The following is an 18,507-nucleotide window of genomic DNA, read 5'->3' as shown; positions in this document are numbered from 1 at the left end:
GAATTTCTCAACATGAACGTAATTTAATTAGCCAGTAACAATAGGTCGGTGTTCCACTTTAAAATAGACTCATTTGTCAGAAATGTTTTCCTTCTGCAGGGATGTGGGGAGAAACGGGGTCCAAATCAACATGCAGGGTGTGGTGGGATAGGAAGTCACCATGAAGGAAGACGGATGGTCACAGCTGTCGGCAGCTGCATTAGTGTAAAGCCTTGAGACTAAAGCCAGAGAGTTGGAGCTGCTCCCTCCACCTCCCTCCATCCCCACTATGGTAATAATACCTATCAATCTCTGTCACTGTGGCCTGTGTGTGTGTGTGTGTGCATGCTTGTGTTTATTCATGCATGTGGTCATTGATAGATAATGTGTGCGTGTGTGTGTTTGTGTCTGTGTGTGTGTGTGTGTGTGGTCACTGATAAAGCGCTGATAGTGTCCATCCATGGCAGATGATGTACAGCCCGCTGTCTCTCCAGGCAGATTGGATTTTCAGGCCTGCTGATTTGGTGAGAGATGGAGCCTGGACCTCCCTCAAACACACACACGCACACACACACACAAACACACACATACACACCTGTTCAATCTATGTGCACAGTATAAGCACATAAAAGCCCAGACACACAAATACACCCATGCGCACACACTGAAATTACTCTGTGTACCCAGAAGCGTGCACATGCACAGACATACACACACACACACACACACACACACACACACATACTATTCTCTTACCAAAGCATTTTAAAGAGACCATGTGGAAATTGATCTACATTTCTAAAGAGCAGAAATTCATTGTTGCCACTTTCTCTCTCTCTCTCCCTCCCTCACACACACACACACACACACACACACACACACACACACACACACACACAGCCTGCCACTTTGTTCCCAGATGGCCCCCCTGACACACAGTTCCAGCCCTTTCAGTCCTACCTGTCGGCAATCAGCAGAGTGATTTTTGTTCATTTGTCTCTCCTATTTACACAGCAGGGGATCCACAACACAGAAGTCCTACCTCACTGCACAAGCCTTTGTGTGTGTATGTGTGTGTGTGTGAGTCTGAGTTCCTGTTATAGTAACAAAAGGAGATGGATGAGAGCCTGCTTGCGTTTGAGCTAGAATCACGTTTTCCCATCATCACATTCTCAGCTGAACCCAGTTGTTTTAGTGTTTTGTATATTTTAAAAGCAGTAATATTGAAGTCTGCTCCCTTCTGCACAATCTATATTTCACATCATTTCATATCTGAAGGTGTAAAAATCTCCCTTTCATCCCCATTTCCCCTTTAAATTTGAAGTGGATTCAACAGGCAAATCAATAAGGGATCACAGCCTTCATCTGGATTCACCTGCTCAGTTTATTTAATGGAAAAAGACATAATATTTTGTATAATATACTGTGTATTTTTGGTAGCTGCCATAGTTCATAATCTACATGGGTTACAGCGACATTCGTGGTTTCATTGGCTTCACTCATGAGCTGCTGCTGCACCTCAATCCCCTCAATCTTTTGTTCTAATCCAGTATTATCTGAAAAAAACAGAACAAAAACATGACAATGTAATTAATGTGATTAAAACTGAAAAACTGTTGATGGCAAATGGACTTGCTGCTGTAGCTGTGGGAAAACGGACTAATGAGGACCAGAGCCTTAAAAAAAGAGACTTTGGTAATTGCAGGTTTAAGTGCAACAGCCATATTAGGGCTTCAATCTGACTCAATGACCTTTACTTAACTAGAGTGTAAGCCCGCTGATTTTCAGCATGTTTGGCACTTCAGCAGGTTGATATTACAGAGAACCTTGTTATTGCAGCCAACACTTCTTAGTTCTAAAGAAATGGCAGCTATAGGTTTATGTTTTTAATTCAATATCAAATCAGTCAGTGTCGCCCACCTCTGCAATGACATTTAATTGTGAATGAATTCTTCATTTGAAGAGCTGAAGTATCCCAGAGTTTCCTCTACCATTGTATAAGTGCAGTGGGTCACTCTGCCTTAAAGGGCCGCTAACCCAGCTAAAAGAATTTCATTAGTGTGGCTTTCAGTGGAGAGTTTTAGTGTCCCATGATGGTCCAAATGCAGTTTCAGAGGCTTTTACACCCTGACAAGAATACAATTATGTGGAAAACACTGAATACTTGTCATTTTTTAGCACAAAAATGGTCAAATTTAAAGATAATGTTGGTTTCAGTGGAGAGTTTTAGTGTCCCATGATGGTCTAAATGCTGTTTCAGAGGCTTTTACACACTGACAGGAATAAGAAACTGGGCAAAACACTGAATACTTGTCATTTTTTTTTGCATGAAAATGGTCCAATTTAAAGATATTAAATATCGGCACAAAATAACAGCTATGAATTCAGTCTAAAACATATGGGTCCAACCCTAGTGGCAGAAACATGGTGTCCATAGTACAACCTGGCCCAGTAACTGTGGTGAGGAGAGAGTCCTTGAAATCATAAACTCCTCCCAATCTGGTCACATGATGTTATGTTTTTTTGCGGATTCCTCAACAAAAACATCAACAACAACAACTGGATTTACTAGGATCTGCTTATCTGACGTGCTTAGCTGCTTCACAGAGAAAAACACCATTTGGGATTAACAGATTTTTTTTTCCCCTCCCCAATTCCTCGTGTAAAACGCTCCCATTATGATTACAGTAATAATGCTGGTGATTTCGTTTTAAGCCAAATTCTGTGTAATAAAATGAGGCTTTATTTTCACCCCCCAATTTTCCAAATTGTTACATTCACATGTAGACAGAAGAAATCGAGGTTTGTGATTGGATGCTGCACAAAAAACAATCCTTTCCAACTCAACTAAAACCAAATCTGCAACCTCAGCTCTCATCTACCATCTCATTGGTGGTTGAGAGGCAACGCTATGGCAACAGTATAGTATGACAAATCCTGATTGGTCAAGATGATGCTTGACTCGAAATGTCCTGAAATGACCTTTAAACAAGAAAGAACAAGACCTACAAGTCCGTTCAAGCAGTTCAAAACTAAAACACAGGTGGAACTTTTGGAATGTCCCAAGAGTTGGCTTTGCTAGAGAACATGGAATACATTTTGGGAAATCCTTGACCTTCCCTTTAAGAACTTTACCTCTAATCTTCCCTCTGCCTGCTCATATAAACTACTGGATCTAACCCAGAAAGCTCTTGGACTTGGTTCAATTAGATTAACTTGGAGGTGAACCTTTCATTATGGGCACGATCATTGAATTTAAGGGATGTCACAGTTTTTTTGACACTGATTTTCTTAACATTGCGGTAAAATCTCAAGTTCACTTCACGGCACAAGAGAGAAGCCCTGCCCAATGGCCCAATGCATGAAGTGGCTCTGCTTCTGCTTCTGCTTTTGCCATGGATCGCTGGTCCTCACCCAGCAACTATCATGAATAAATATACACAAGACAGTAAACTTACACTGAATAATACATAGAGAAGCGTCTCAACCACTGCTTCTGGTGTTGACTAGTATGCAATCACGTTGTCTCCTAGCGGAACCTTTCAAAATGTCCCTTTTTCTATATTCATCCAACAGCGTGAAAGCTCCAGTCAGCCAGAGGTTCAGCCAGGGAATCCAATCAACAGTTCATTCCATTGCCCTGGGTCCCATCGGGGCTTATTACAATCTTAATGTGGGGGCCAACCAGCGATTGGCCCGTGAAGTATTTTTGGGTCCTGATTCTTTGTTTGCGGATCACTTTTAAAGCTGTCTTGCTGCTAAACGGAAAATTGTTGTGAATTGGAAGATAAGAACTCCAACCTGTTTTAGCTTGAGCAGTTGGTTGGAAGAGTTTATAGACTTAATAGGGATGGAAAGAGCTGCCGCCACACTAAGGCACCTTGATCTGGGCCTAGAGGGATTGTGGGATACAATATGGCCATATTTGAACTCCTTACCGGATTATGTGTAATGGTGTATAATATGATGAGCTACAACAAGAAGATTTTCAAGGATCTTTTGTTAAAAAAAACAAAAACCAGCTACATTAAGTATTTATTGATGCCCCCCCACCCCCCCTTCCTCATATTCCTTTGTTTCCTTTTGTGCACATATGTTGTTCTGCGTTTTTTGTATGTCATTTGTGTATGCATTGTGCATGTATGTAATGTATGTGTTTAATGTCCAGTCTGTAAAATAAAAGGAAAAATGATAAAATAAAAAAAAATTAAAAAAACATCGCAACTTCGCACTTTGGCGACCCCAAGTGGCAGCAGGAGTTAACTGTATGAATTTTGTGAAAGTTTGAAGTACTTCATTACCCAGAAATCATGCAAGGTGATGTCAGTCGACTGCACTCCTAATCTAAATCTCTTCTTCATCGGTGAGTCCAGCTTTCTCTGGATGGAGCGCTCACTTGCTTCTGTTTAGTTTTGTATTTCAGTCTAGACCAGTGTCTAGACCTGACTCCAGAATTTGAGCAAATAGAGCACATTTACAGTGTTTCAATCAGGGGGTTTGGGACGCTCTGTTGCAGTCCCACTTTGTGATTTATGCTGATGAAATAAGTCTATTTTTATATAAACATTTTGCCTAGTGCAGCTTCAAAGCATAGACAGGTACAGGCCCTATATCTCTAACCCGTTAATCGTTATGAGCTGAACTTAGATTCCTACATCTAAACTTAAGACTGCAGAGACTGTGTGACTCAGTTGTCTTTTGAATCTCTTCCTAAGACCTATTTCTACAGAAATGTTTCTCTTTCAACTATTGCTTTTCTTTTTTGCCACTGTCCTCTTTTCTTATGTAACCTTGTTCCTTTGTCTTTTGTTTGCCTTGATTTGGAAGCACATTCTCCTCAAAAAGTGCTATACAAATAAAGTTGCTGTATTGTTACTATTAAAGTTATTATTGATTGAGACACCACATGGCCGACTCTATTGTAAGGAGAGTGGTTTACAGAAACTTCTCTGCACATCTTCAGATGGGACACGGTCTCATTTCTGTCCTAGTTCCGGACCAAGTATCTCTGTCCCATTTTCTGGACCAGGCTTCAGCCCCGAACCAGTTCCCGCACTCAGATGTACAGCAGTGCGTATATGATGCGCCATCAAAGCAATTCAATTCAATTCAATGATCATTTACGCTACAAGAAACTAAAAATTAGGAGTGCAAAGTTCAAGGTCTTAGTGCCTTTAGAGTATTTCTGTGACAATAGAATCATGTAAGAGAGAAGTGCTAGAAAAAGAGACAGAATAAGGGAAAGAGAGGGAGATGGATAGATGGAAGGGATTTTACCAGTGTAAAGAAGAATTAAGATCTTTCAGCGATGCCTATTGGCTGAGCTACCAGAGGAGAATATCTCTAAAGAGCAAAAATGTAAGCCAGATTTTCTGGTTGAGTGTCACTCCTATACTGAAAAAAAAAAAATCTAATCCAAACATGGTATATAAAATATGAAACATAAAAACATGATGAGAAATCCACTTTTTATTTGACCTCTTTATTGGAAATACAAAGCAACATAAAGTCCACTAAAAATCCAATCAGTCTTTATTTGACTGGATAGGGAAAAAATAACAAAAACAAAAGCAAAATATACAAACTTGCATGGCTAGCTGTTATGTCATCTGTTAGCTTTTAATATCCAGAAACATCGCCTTTGTCAACTCACACACACACAACCTCTCAGGATGATCACCATGTAATTCCCTTCATAAACCACCTTTTTTTTTTTTTTTTTCTAGTGGTGCATTTGAGCTGATGAAATTACAAAAAAAAACAGATTTGGGGTGAATAACAAATCTAAAAACAGCATAAGGCATCTTCTTGTACTTCGGTGCATTTCTTAGCGGATTTTCAATAGACTAGAATAAGACTAAAACTTTTCGTGCCGATATATATCCAGTGGGGGATTAAACTGGGGGATGTTGGGCTGGTAAACTAGTGTTAAAGTTAAACTCTTTAAGAGCATATTTGATTACACCCAAAATTTAGAAAGTCAAATCATTTCCAAACTGTATTTCTAAAATGTATTGTTGATAACGGGAGCTGTATTTCATAATTTGTCTTTACAAGAGCGATGTCATCCCTTTCCATCCCAAATAAATAATCCCCTCCTGGATAGATTTTACAGATTAACATTTTATAGATTAACAGAAAATCTTTTCTTAGAAAACCAACATCTTGTTTACCCTTAAATACTACACCGGATGAGAAAACAGTGAATTTCTGTAAAATGTTATGTTTTTGTGTCATACATCAGTATCAAGTTGGTGTTTGTGTTTGTTTTTACTCTCTTGCAGATCCTTGCGTGTCTGAATGCTGCCTTCGTTGTTGTTTTTATTTGTTTGGATTGAAGTATGACACGGTCCTATGCAAGAAGAACATATTTCATGACTCTGGGAGCAATAAAAGCCAGTGAAAATGAATTGTGAAATTTTTTTAAATGTGCTCATCAACTGGGAAATCATTGGGAATGGATTCTTCAACAACAGAAAACAGATGCTAGGTTTTGTTATGTTTTGCTGTGCTGCATGTATATGTAAGTGTTGCCCACAACCTTCTTGGCATTGAATTTCACTATGAATAACTTCGGAATAGCATTGTTTCATTACAATATTGCATTATTGTACACATTTATTCGTCACTGTATCGTTTGAATGGGTTTTTTTTGGCTCATACAATGCAAAATTTACTTTTGCTTGATCATCTGGCGGGAGTGTTTGTGCACGGCTTCCACGAAGGCGCCCACGTTCTCCGGGTCCATGTCGGGGTACAGGCCGTGGCCCAGGTTGGCGATGTAGCCCCTCGTCCCGAAACCATCCAACATCTTCTTCACGATCTCTGAAATACGCTCCTGGGGGAGAAAGGAGGGGAGAGGATTCATTTTTCCGCCCCCGTAATACACATCGTCACAGTTTTGTATTGCGATATATTGAATTTCGATATATCTTCCCATCCCTAATAAACCAAGGCTGGGTACAAACAGTGTACATTACAGTGTATTAAGCAGAAATCTATGAATGAAATAGTATGAAAATATATTGCAGCATGTAGGCAGCTTGTGCCAAACATCAGTGTAGAACATAGTGAGACAAAGTAAATGAATGAAAAAAACCTCTTGAGACGAGGTCAGTTCGACTGCTTGAGAACGGTCTCAAAGGTCATGTTACTAGGAAGATAAGATAAACTAAGCATTCCTGATGTTTTCCTTTATTGTTTTTCCCCTCCATGTATGATTAATGTAGTTCTGATTATGTGGAGGCCCAAACCAAAGCGGTAGTGGAGGTTACCTTTGGAGCGTAGAGAGCACAAGGGTCCATGTTTCCCTGCAGGCTAACCTTCCCTCCTGTGCGCTCCCTGAAAACAACACACACACACACACACACACACACACACACACACACACACACACACACACACACACACACACACAGATAATCCTTTAACCAACAGGTTAAGTATTTGATGAGCAGACCAGGAAACACAGATGTTTGCGGACTTAAACCCCGTACCGGATGACAGACTGGGTAGGGAGAGGTCAGTAATGGTTAACCTGCTTCTCGGGAAATGGGACAGCGGTGGAATCGGCGTTAAAGCCCCGGGTCCGGTGGCGTTCGGCGCTCCGGCACACTTAAAGCAATGCGATATTCCCATAATCCTGCTTAGCTCAGCTAAAATGCGAGGCTCCCACCAAATGTAGAAACAAGAGAGTTTTGGCTCTAATCTGCCATCGAGCAGCAGTAGACAGAGAATGGGCTCTCTATGTCCTTATTTTGGCACATGAAGATTGTTTTGTGATCTTGTAACAGTGTTTCCCACCCCCACCCCCACCCCCACCCACACCCAGCCGAACACAAGTTGTATGACTCCGTCCCTCAGATGTGTTTAGCTGCGGTTTAGCGTCGAGCCATTGTTTGCCGTCTGACCATGACACCGGATTTCAAAGAGGCTTTTGAAGGAGGAGATCCACGTATTGATCCGTCTCTATTCATGCTCACATTCCACAGATAGTTCGATGCTTGAATTCTCACACACTGCGACGGGAGGAGCCGGCTTCTGGTTGAGATGCAGCGTTTTAAAAAAAAACGTAGGCAGGGATTTTTAACAGAAACGCAAAGCAGAAACTCTGATGACAAGTGGGGGGGGGGGGTGATCTTGACTTTGACCTTTGACCCTCTGACCTGTCAAGAGAAGCTGATGTGAAAGTTAATATGCAAGTGCGCGTTTCACGAGGAGAATGTAAATGTGTGACAAACTGCAAATTCCACATAAATAAATATATGTATGCCCATATTTAGGCTTGGTGTGTAGTGTTGCACGGTGCCCTGGTACTGAAACAATACTGCGCTGCCTAATTTGCAAAATACCAACATTTTTCCACAACCTGCAATTTATTTTCAAGTGTTAGATGTCATATTTACTATTATTGGCCTGCCTAAAATTTAAAATAACAAACATAAATTCTTGCAAACAAATCTTTACTGACACAGAGATTCATTTTGCCATAAAATCATGTTTGGAAGAGAGGAGGGAAGGTGTGCAACAGCAAAATGTGTCCCTACAGGTAAACAATATCTTCAATTCACCTTCTTAAAAGTACTGTCATTGGCTATTTGACAAAAAAGATACAACAAAGTTTTCAAGTGAAATTATTGCATTTTTTTACCATTTTAAATTCCAGGTCATTTTTAGGTTATTCTAGTTTTTTTTTATTCTAGTTTTTCTTGAGCTGCGTTATTGTTTTAGAACCACAACCACAATTATTGGGCTGGTATTTGTACCAAAGTCAAAATAGCTCAGTGTGGTGGTGGTGCCTCTCTGTGTGTGTGTGTGTGTGTGTGTGTGTGCGTGTGTGTGTGTTTGTGTGTGTTACCGTGCTGATCGTGGGTCAATAGTCCAGTCCAACCCAACCACCTCATAGTGAGACTGAGACAGATCTTCTAGACCGTAGTGGGCGTCCTTCGCAAACACAATCTGGAACACACACACACACACACACACAAAAGGAGAAGTTACAAGTACAGATTGTGAAAGCAACTTTTCCACCCATCAGCATGAGCCATCTTTAGTGAAATGGCACCATCTACTGGTGAGATACCACAGTGATTTAGATTAGAGTAGATGAAACTTTAATGATCCCTCCCGGGAAATTGGGTTGTTGCAGCAGCAGAGAGAAGATAAGAATAGAACGGAGTGCTGAAGCTAATACTAAAGGTAATTATAACAGAAGAACAAACAGAATAATACAACAGATAAATAAAGATAGAGCGTCTTTGTTGACTGATTCGTGTCTTTGAAGCCGATGTGCGAGCGTGCATCATTAGCAGTTCACATTATCAGGCACACAGATGGAAGAACGTGTGCAGAAATATGTGAAGATGTGAAAATGTCCATAGTCAGCTGGTCACATAGTGTGTATGTGTGTTTTTTGTGTAAGCAGGTGTTTTCTCTCCCTCTCTCACCATGGGAACGTCCTGTCCCGCCTCCTTGAGTTTGTCTTTGACCCGGCGTGCGATGTCTCGGAGGTACGGCAGGGAGAAGTCTTTAAACTCGACCGGGCCCAGAGTGCCGGCGTGGGACTCGAACACCTGCAGAGCCTGGACACCCGGCACAGAAAACAAGTGGAGTTTCGTGGTTTAGTTAACCTGCATTTCACCAGGTTAGAGTTTTTCGAAAAGGGAGACATGGCCAAGGTAGCAGCAGCAAATTCAGATGCAGACAGAACAACAATAAACACATAGGACAATCTAAAAGGCAAAGAGAAAGACATAGAGGAACAGAGAGGGGAGAAACTGAGGCACAGGCTTAAAACAGTTGACTTAATACAAGCATTGACAGTTTCCAATAGATTGATCGTCCATAACAACTGGTTTAAACGCATGAGGAGCCATCAGTTCTTTACATTTCACGTCTTTTCACAGGCTTTTCCATACAGAAGGGGCTGAAAACACAAAGGCTTTCTTGCTCTATCTGAATAAGAAGCACTGCTCTAATAGTAGCAATGCTAGTTTTACACATGATGGTTCTTCAGATGGGAAGGAATACCGGCACGCACAGAACATGAACACCAATCATCATCTTAATGCGTTCGGCAGCACCAAAAGCAAAGTACTTGGCCATCATGATAGAAACGCTCAAATCCACAACACAAGATTCTGGAGTCTGTAGGCGATCTGGTTGATTTGAACGACTTGACATATGTTGAAAATGTTGATTCTATGTGGAACTCTATCTGCAAAAGCCTTGGCAAAAATGGCAAAGTACTTTGTTTGTATGATTTTGACCAGAGTTTGTTTGGGAATACAGACTTGTGCGTGCTCCCTCGATTCTGCTTTCTTTGTGGAAAAAAACGCTGCCTCGACCGCATTTTGTGCTGATACCGAAAAGCACGTTTGTTTCCATAAGGACTATTTGCAGTAGCTGCCACAATCAGCAAATAGTATTTAGGTCCAACTCTGAAACACTTAGCAGCAACTCCCACAACACAGTCAAGGTGCTTCATATTACTGACTCTTGACAGATTAATAACTCCCGTCAACTTTTCGACCGCTACTTCCGCTGTTGCTGTCTACATATCATGAAAGCCCGCCTCTTCCCCGTCGTCATTGGTGGCTCACAATAAAGCAGCTGTCGTCACGTGGTCTCCTCGAAAAAGTTGAACTTTTCTCAACTTGAGAAAATGCTCGACTCTGCCTAAAAAGATGCCAGGCACGGTGCTTTTCCACAGCGGCCGACCTTACGTAAAACAAGTACAGATGCTGCCCAGTCCCACGGCGCTGTGGTAGGAAAGTTACAAGTAGGGCATCGCACAGGAGAACCATGGCTGAAGTTTGAATGAAAGGAGAGAAATGCTTACGTGGAGATGGCACATTATTTCTATTAGCCTATATAGCCTATGTATAATACATTACAGCATATTGAAGGGGGCGTAGGGAGTATTTACTTCTGTTATGCATGTAAACAGCTTAATCAAATTATTCTCATTATCAGAGTGAGAGCAATAGTTGCAGTATTTGTTTGCATGTAAACACAGACAATGTATAATTGTTTACCAAAACTGACCATGATAAACCTAGCTCCTGCTATAAAGTTATGTCTGTTGGTTGGATTTTGTCATTTGCCATGGTAACATCAACTAGGCTGTGACACCACATGTGTGCAAAAGTACACAAACAAGACGAACAATGGGTTGACAGTGTGAGGTTGACATTGACCTCAATGGCAAATGCTGTCAATTTGAAACCAACAGTGAAGTTATCAACCTGACAACAACAACCCCCCACCCCCCAGGCATTCATTTACCTCAGAACTAACAATCACACTGACACTGACATTGATACTGACACACAGCTGACATTGATCCTATCGACTGTAATAATACAATCCCCCCCCCCCCCCTCCCATTTACCTTGGAAAATTGAAAGGCTCGCGATTAATGCCTTACCGAAAGGACTCGTGTGTTGTAGCATCTTCAGCAGACCAACTCTAAACTGACAGCTGAATGAACAATTACATGATTCCTCATATGAAAAAGGATTGTGGGAGTTTCAATGAAAATTTAAATGAAAAAGGTTGAAAATTCAAAACTAAGGTTTAATAATTGAACTTTTACTTTGTTCTCATTAATTGCATACAGGTAAAATATCAGCACAATACAATAAACGTACTGTTCACTATATAAGCATACTGTTCACTATATAAGCATACTGTTCACTATATAAGCATACTGTTCACTATATAAGCATACTGCTCACTATATAAGCATACTGTTCACTATTTAAGAATACTGCTCACTATATAAGCATACTGCTCACTATTTAAGCATACTGCTCACTATATAAGCATACTGTTCACTATATAAGCATACTGTTCACTATATAAGCATACTGTTCACTATATAAGCATACTGTTCACTATATAAGCATACTGCTCACTATATAAGCATACTGCTCACTATATATAAACGTACTGCACCATGACACAGATTCTATGTCCTTGGTTTAAGGGAGTGAAGTGTCACATGACTGACCTGACTTTGCCGTCCCTATAAAAAGGCGCTGGCAGTTTGAAAAAAAGTGGAATAGAGCCAACACTGTCATGAAGGGAGGGGTCCTGACCTGTGCTCCGGCCGCCACCTGTCCCAGCAGGTACTCCACTATAACGTCAGTCAGCATCCTCAGCAGCATGTGGCTGGCCTCGGGGTGCCGGTACAGCCAGCGCTTCGCCTTAGAGTGAGTGTTGGAGCCTCCGCCTTCTATCATGTAGGACATCAGCGTCCACTGTGGAGGAGAGCACAGAGGGACGCAGCGAGGAGGTCAGAGAGAGAAAGACAATATATTGATTAGAATTAGGGTTCAACTGATACGGGCCTCTGAACACCTGATAAGGGTATTTTTAGATTTAAGCTGTATGATAGACGATATTTTGTGCTGGTATTCAAAATATCTTTAGATTTGGACATTTTTTCCATGCCAAAAAATTACAAGATATTCCGTGTTTTCCCCAGAATGTTATTCTTGTCAGGGTGGAAAAGCCTCTGAAACCCTCCAGGGTAATAATAATCAAACTAATAATAAAACAAACGCATGCATACTTGGGTGGAATCCAGAGAAAACTGAATTTGAAATTATAGTTTAAAGTTAAATCAAACAAAAATCACATTCAATTTTAAGCCACTGCACATGCGTTAGTTACCATTTACTCAATAAATTCCTCTTTTTGAATTCAACAGCTGAATATGAGTATGACAAATTCAAATATATGCAATTCAAACACAATCTTTGCTGGCACTAATTTCTTTCCAAAAATGCCTCATTAATTTATAACAGAGTGAGAGACGTAAGTGCCTGAACAAAGATGAGATACTGAGCTCACTAAATGAAATACATCCATGTACATCCATGCATGTGTGTGTGTGTGTGTGTGTGCGTGTGTGTGTCGTCTCTCACCGGAGCTCCAGTGAACCCTATGAGCGGCACCTTGCCCTCTATCTTGTGTCTGGTCAGTGTGATGGCCTTGAAGACGTAGCCCAGCTCCTTGCCCACGTCCACCTTGACCCGCAGACGCTGCAGGTCCTCGGGCTCCTTCAGGGGCTCCGGGAACGTGGGACCTTTACCCGCCACCATCTGGACATCCATGCCCAAGGCCTGGATGGAGGAAGATGGATAGAAGGATGGATAACGGATGGATTCTCATTTTCTCACTTTTGAGATAATGCTAGTCGCCTACTATCACTCAACATAGTGTATGCTAAAGTGTTAGCATGAAGCACTGGAGCCAATGATCTACCGGGGACACATGGATGATTTTGGTGTATTCCTTTAAAGCTAAGCCACTTGCATACATACACACCCAAGTATGACAGAAAAAAATGTGTACAGGGTAAATGGGAATGACTTAGCCTTAGCCTTACCTGTGGGATAACCAGGATGTCAGAGAAGATGATGGCAGCATCGAAGGGGAAACGTCTCAGAGGCTGAAGGTGGAGAAAAAAAGACTACATAAGAATGGGGAAGATATGGTACAAGCTAGGCTTAAGGATGTAAGGGAGGATTAACCCATCTATACAGAGTTTACCCACCTTTTTTTTTCTTTGGGACATAAATTCATTAAAATACATTATAGGAAGTGGTATCAGAATGAGATAAGTTACAAGACGATGTGGTCTTTTCGAGAAAATAAAATATAAGTTAATACTAAAACTGAACATGTATTTTTGAAATTGTTACTGCTGGTTGGTTGTCTTGTGGTGATGACCTCGAGTTCACAGCTTACTCATCTTTTTATTTATCACTAATAGACCTGAGCAGAATATAACACCGTTTGAAAATGGCTTAAAATATTTGAAGTATTTCTGGTGGTTTGAGGTACGGTACACACGACTTTTTAAAGAGGTTATTTGCATGTATGAGCTGGCCTAGAGACTGTGGGCTTGGAGGTTAGTAGTCCAGTGTTTCCCACAGAATTCGAATGTACTTGTGGTGCATGGGTTGGCAACAAGGGGGGGGGGGGGGGTTGAGTGCCTTTTTATTCTTGTATTCTCTTATATTGTCAATATATAGGCTAATATCAATAAAGGATCCCACTACCTGGATGGCTGAAAAATTATCTAATGTACTCCATTTTAAATAGTTCCATTTGTCAAACAAATAACCTGTATATATCTAAAGTACTTTGTGTCAAAGATAACATAACTTAAAAATATAAACAGTGCTACACTGTTCTGTTTGTTGCTTTTGTCTACAAGGTGAATAATAGAAATGAGACTCCTTTTACAGAGAAATCAGCTGTTCTGCCCCTCTGCCCTGCTACATCTCTCTGTGCTGTCAGTCTCTCCTGTATCTTTACATCGTTACATTACAGCCTTTGACATTATTATCTGCTCTGTTTTACTGCTCAGCTCCTCTGGTCCAGACTGTCCTGCTCCTCCTCAGGACCAGTCCTTTTCCTTCTTTGAAAATATTTTTCAATATTAATCTGGATTGAGGGAGCAAACATTCAGAATCAGAGTTAAAAAGTTAATATTAACGTTATCAGTCCACTCGGTGGATACTGACTAGCAGCTAGGCTATACAGCGTGCTAATCTCAGAAACTCAGCTGTATTCCGAGTAACGTTAACTGTTAGTTCTTCTTTTCGGGAATTCAGTCGGCCGTCTTCTTGGCATGGAAAAAAAATATCCCTCACGCGTGTACAGTGGGAGGCGAACAGACGGGTCCGGTGAGAGAGCGCGAGAGAGAGAGACCGAGCAACAGAGAGAGAGAGGGGGATCAACAGAGAGAGCAAGCGAGAGAGAGAGAGAGAGAGAGAGAAAGAGAGAGAGCGAGAGAGAGGTCGCGTGGAGCAATTAGGGGCTGAGCGAATCAATGCGCTACACGCAGTTTTATGATTATATAGTTTCATATAAAGTTTTCTGTGTGGGAAACCCTGGAGGGGTAGAGCGAGGGGAGATTGTCCACTAGTTAATCGATCGTGGATGGCATCGTTCTCTCGGACGGATAAAAAAATAAAAATAAAAAATGCTAAAATGGGTCGCCAAATATACTTTGGCGGCCGTTAATACACCTGGGTGGCCCGCCCAAGTAAAGTCTATGTGTGGGAAACACTGTAGTCTCAAAACAAAGTTCAAATGGATTAGGTCAGTGTACGCACACGTCTGTAAAATCAATTTTGGTGTGAAGAAAATTTTCTTCAAAATGTGTGTCCCCTTAGAAAAAGTGTGAAACCCACTTCTGCACCATTGGAGTGACAGACAGAGACACTATGCTGTTCCCTTTTTTTGTTCCCTTTGCCCAAGTAAAACATGCAGTGGTGAATGTGATTGAGCAGGACGGAAAGCACTATTCTGCTAGATATGCTGTACACAGAAACCTGCTAACTCAGTGCTGGGTTGCCAAAAGAAAAAAATAATGTGGACTTTTTTGAGAAATGGTTATAAACCACTGCTGTACCTGTAGCGTGAGCTCACAGCAGGCCTCTGGTGACTGACATGTCTCAAAGAAGTCCTTCCCTGCTCTGGACTCACGAAACTCTGTAGATTAGATTGGATTAAATGAAACGTTCATGATCCCTGGAGGGAAATTTGAGCAGGAAAAAGATTGGATACAGTGGAGAAAAATAGGATACAAATTGGAATAAACATAACCAACAGCCAACAATTCCAACACTAGAACACATTAGGTAAAAATATGAAAAATATTAAATATAAGAAAAAAAATATGAAAAATGCATCAATTGCATGACAGCATATATGCAGGGAGTGAAAAACGATGGAAGTAGAACCTATTAAAACAAACACAATGAAAATGTGGCAAAAAGAATTACGATAAAATAATATGAAAATATATGAAAAATATGAGAAGATTTGCAGTCTGAAAATAAAATATAAAGATTGATTATAAAGAAAAATATAAAGAAAGATTTCTAACAAATGACACAATATGAGAAAATGAGATCGCTTTGTCTTTAGGCCAACATTATAAAATGCCGTTTCTACAATACACCGTTTTAAAATTTCACTGCATACCCTGCAAACCGGTAGCTACATGCTGGAAATTGATCAGTTATTTAGTCTTTAGTCTATTTTTTCCTTTAATCCTGCCATTGTTTCATCATAACAACTTGTGCTTGAAAGCAAAAAATAAAAGAATCCAATAGAGCAAGTCTATCTGGTGAGGGAGAAAAAAAAAGCCTATTGGAGTAAAGAAAAGACAGAAGCTGTAGCTGCAGGATTGTACCTGGCAGGTATCGTCCAGCCTGTCTCATACACCAGACGGGGACATGTTCCGTCTCCTCTCCTCGCGCCGCTCGCAGGAATGTATCGTTCTGCAGCTGGGGGAAGTCTTTGGGACTGGAAGGAAAACAACACAAGGCATAGCAGTGTTTCCTCTACATTCATTCAGCAGCACTGCATCGACACCGATAGAGAAAAAGGGAAATTAAAATACAGTAAAGTACATCTGCAGCCAAATTTTCCTTGACAACACAGCAATAAGGATAGATAAAGTATCCAAAGAAAATCAGTACTAGAACAATGTTCCCAAAAACTAGAACTGGAACCAAAATTTACATTATCTTCAAGCACAACTCCTACATGAACATACAGAAGAAACACTGCATAGTACAATGGGATTGAATGGAGTGTTGTTAATATACCAGCTGTGAACTCGAAGACACAGGAATGTGACGGAATGTTTTCTGGGACACACAACTCATTTGTTATTGGCCGAGACTCCCATTTTGATTTCATTACTCAGATTCAAGTCACTGCACTTTGTTTTGTCCATAGAGCAAATTGGTTTGTCTTCACTATTGTGGATTATGGCGTTTTATCCTTTTCCAGCGAAGCATTTTTAACAGTCCAGCAGACAGCTAGAAAATAGGACATCGGAAGTGACAACTAAGCTTCCAAATTACAACACTAATTATAAAGTGGGTTTTTTTGGGGTTCAAATGGGTTATAAAATGCCCTTCCCTTCTATGAGAACTGGGTCTAGCAGTCTCTATCAGTCCACTAGGTCCAGGGCTACAGTAAGGTAAGCAGGCTCCTCTTATCTGAAATATAGGCGCACCCCTCCCTTTCCCCCACACAATCATATTGGGCATCCAGCAAAAGAGTTGAAAACGCCAGAGTGATTATGAGAGATAACACTCCTCTCCTCTCTTATCATCTGCCAGCAGTGGAACAACGGTTGAATGAAAGGCTGCTGTGGACGCATCAGTAAGACAGGCTGACTGTGAAATTCAGTTCTCACTTAAATGGTTCAGGATGATATTACTTTTTTTTTTAATCTAAATTGTTAGTTGGACTATTAAAAACTGCTTTGCTGGAAAGAGAAAAAAGCTATTCCTCTGTGTTTATAGACTGTAAAGGCAAATTAGACACACAGAAACTATGTGTGTCAAATTCAGTCTAATGCTTCAAGCCAAAAATCAAGTAATGGGTTAAAGAAATGAGTAATTAGTAATTTTCATAATTTGTTTAGGGTGACAGGCTTGGTATTTAATTGGGATAGTTCAGGAAGAGTTAGGATCCACTCTTCAATTGGGCATTCATCCAATACATGGTGTATTAGATGAAGGCAGCACTTCAATAACATCTCAACTTTTAGAATTGGTTCACCTGTTACTCCCACTGTGGAGGTCGGTAGCAAGCAATGCGAAGCAATTCCAACCAAACCAAATTCAGATTTTATTGAAATTAAGTGCTGCTAGATGGAACATCTATATGCCGAAATTACCAGACGACCCAAATGATACAGAAAATGCCTCAACTCATGCTGCACCAGGTACGTAACTTTGGCAATGAGCAGGGCAACATTAAACTGTTAGATTTTTGAATGGAGTTTTGTTACTGGGGTTCTCCATACAAGGAAGAACGGCGCGTATTGGGGCTAATACGTAGCGGTTGGTTGACAGGGTTACGAAATTTGACAGTAAATTAACTTGTGTTCACCAAATATTTAAAACGTCAATGAAGAGAGCATTATAAACGCAGCTCGCGCTCTACCAAGAAGTGTTTCATAAGCATGACACAGGGAAGTTTTATAACGTCATTCTGTTTTGACAGCTAGCAACCGAAATGCTAATCAAGGCTGCTAATGTAATAATATGTAAACTGCTAACAACGGGTCTACTTACAGTATTAAATCGTCCTTGTTCATGATGGAAGAGCTGAGGAGGTGGAGGGGCTTCAGAGATGCTGCTGTCTCTCTTGTTGGAGAAGTCGGTTGCACCCTGCAGCTCCTAAACTGTCATTTGAACTCCCTTGCACAACTCTTTCGACTGCTACACCCCTTTGCTCCAGGGCGCGGCCATCTTGGCAAAACCACGTGACCTGGCTAGGAGGAAACTAGCTGGAACTTCAAAATAAAACCCTAAAAATGCATTGATTACTTGTAATGATCTAGAAATTGAAGCTTATTGTACTGTTGCACTTTATATAGTCGCTCTGGTTAAGAGTGTCAGTTAAATGCCTGAAATGTAAATAATGGACAACACTTTTACTTAACAATTCAGCATATTTTTAATATAATAACATTTATTG

At 40.7% G+C, this 18,507-nt stretch overlaps 1 protein-coding gene across 1 annotated transcript; it reads right to left on the bottom strand.

Moving 5' to 3' along the window:
• Positions 1-5,446: 5,446 nt before the first annotated feature.
• urod (uroporphyrinogen decarboxylase) lies at positions 5,447-18,251 on the bottom strand. The gene is made up of 10 exons (XM_078287692.1): positions 18,102-18,251; positions 16,199-16,311; positions 15,413-15,492; positions 13,376-13,438; positions 12,912-13,109; positions 12,081-12,242; positions 9,426-9,560; positions 8,837-8,937; positions 7,254-7,320; positions 5,447-6,817 (listed from the first exon to the last, which is right to left on the bottom strand). Exons 1-10 carry the CDS (start codon positions 18,122-18,124, stop codon positions 6,653-6,655), a joined length of 1,107 nt encoding a protein of 368 aa, XP_078143818.1. The 5' UTR covers positions 18,125-18,251; the 3' UTR covers positions 5,447-6,652.
• Positions 18,252-18,507: the final 256 nt, after the last annotated feature.

Source organism: Centroberyx gerrardi, chromosome 13, assembly GCF_048128805.1.
Source record: "Centroberyx gerrardi isolate f3 chromosome 13, fCenGer3.hap1.cur.20231027, whole genome shotgun sequence".
Classification (NCBI taxonomy): Eukaryota; Metazoa; Chordata; class Actinopteri; order Beryciformes; family Berycidae; genus Centroberyx; species Centroberyx gerrardi.
Note: the sequence above shows the minus strand (reverse complement) of the source record. Positions and strands in the feature narration are given on the sequence as shown.

Coding starts and splice junctions, on each gene's coding strand:
- urod (XM_078287692.1), bottom strand. CDS start 18,124: ATGAACAAGGACGATTTAATACT. Junction 13,110..13,375: donor ACATCCTGGTTATCCCACAG/GTAAGGCTAAGG, acceptor TCCTCCATCCAG/GCCTTGGGCATGGATGTCCA. Junction 9,561..12,080: donor AGGTGGCGGCCGGAGCACAG/GTCAGGACCCCT, acceptor CCGGGTGTCCAG/GCTCTGCAGGTGTTCGAGTC.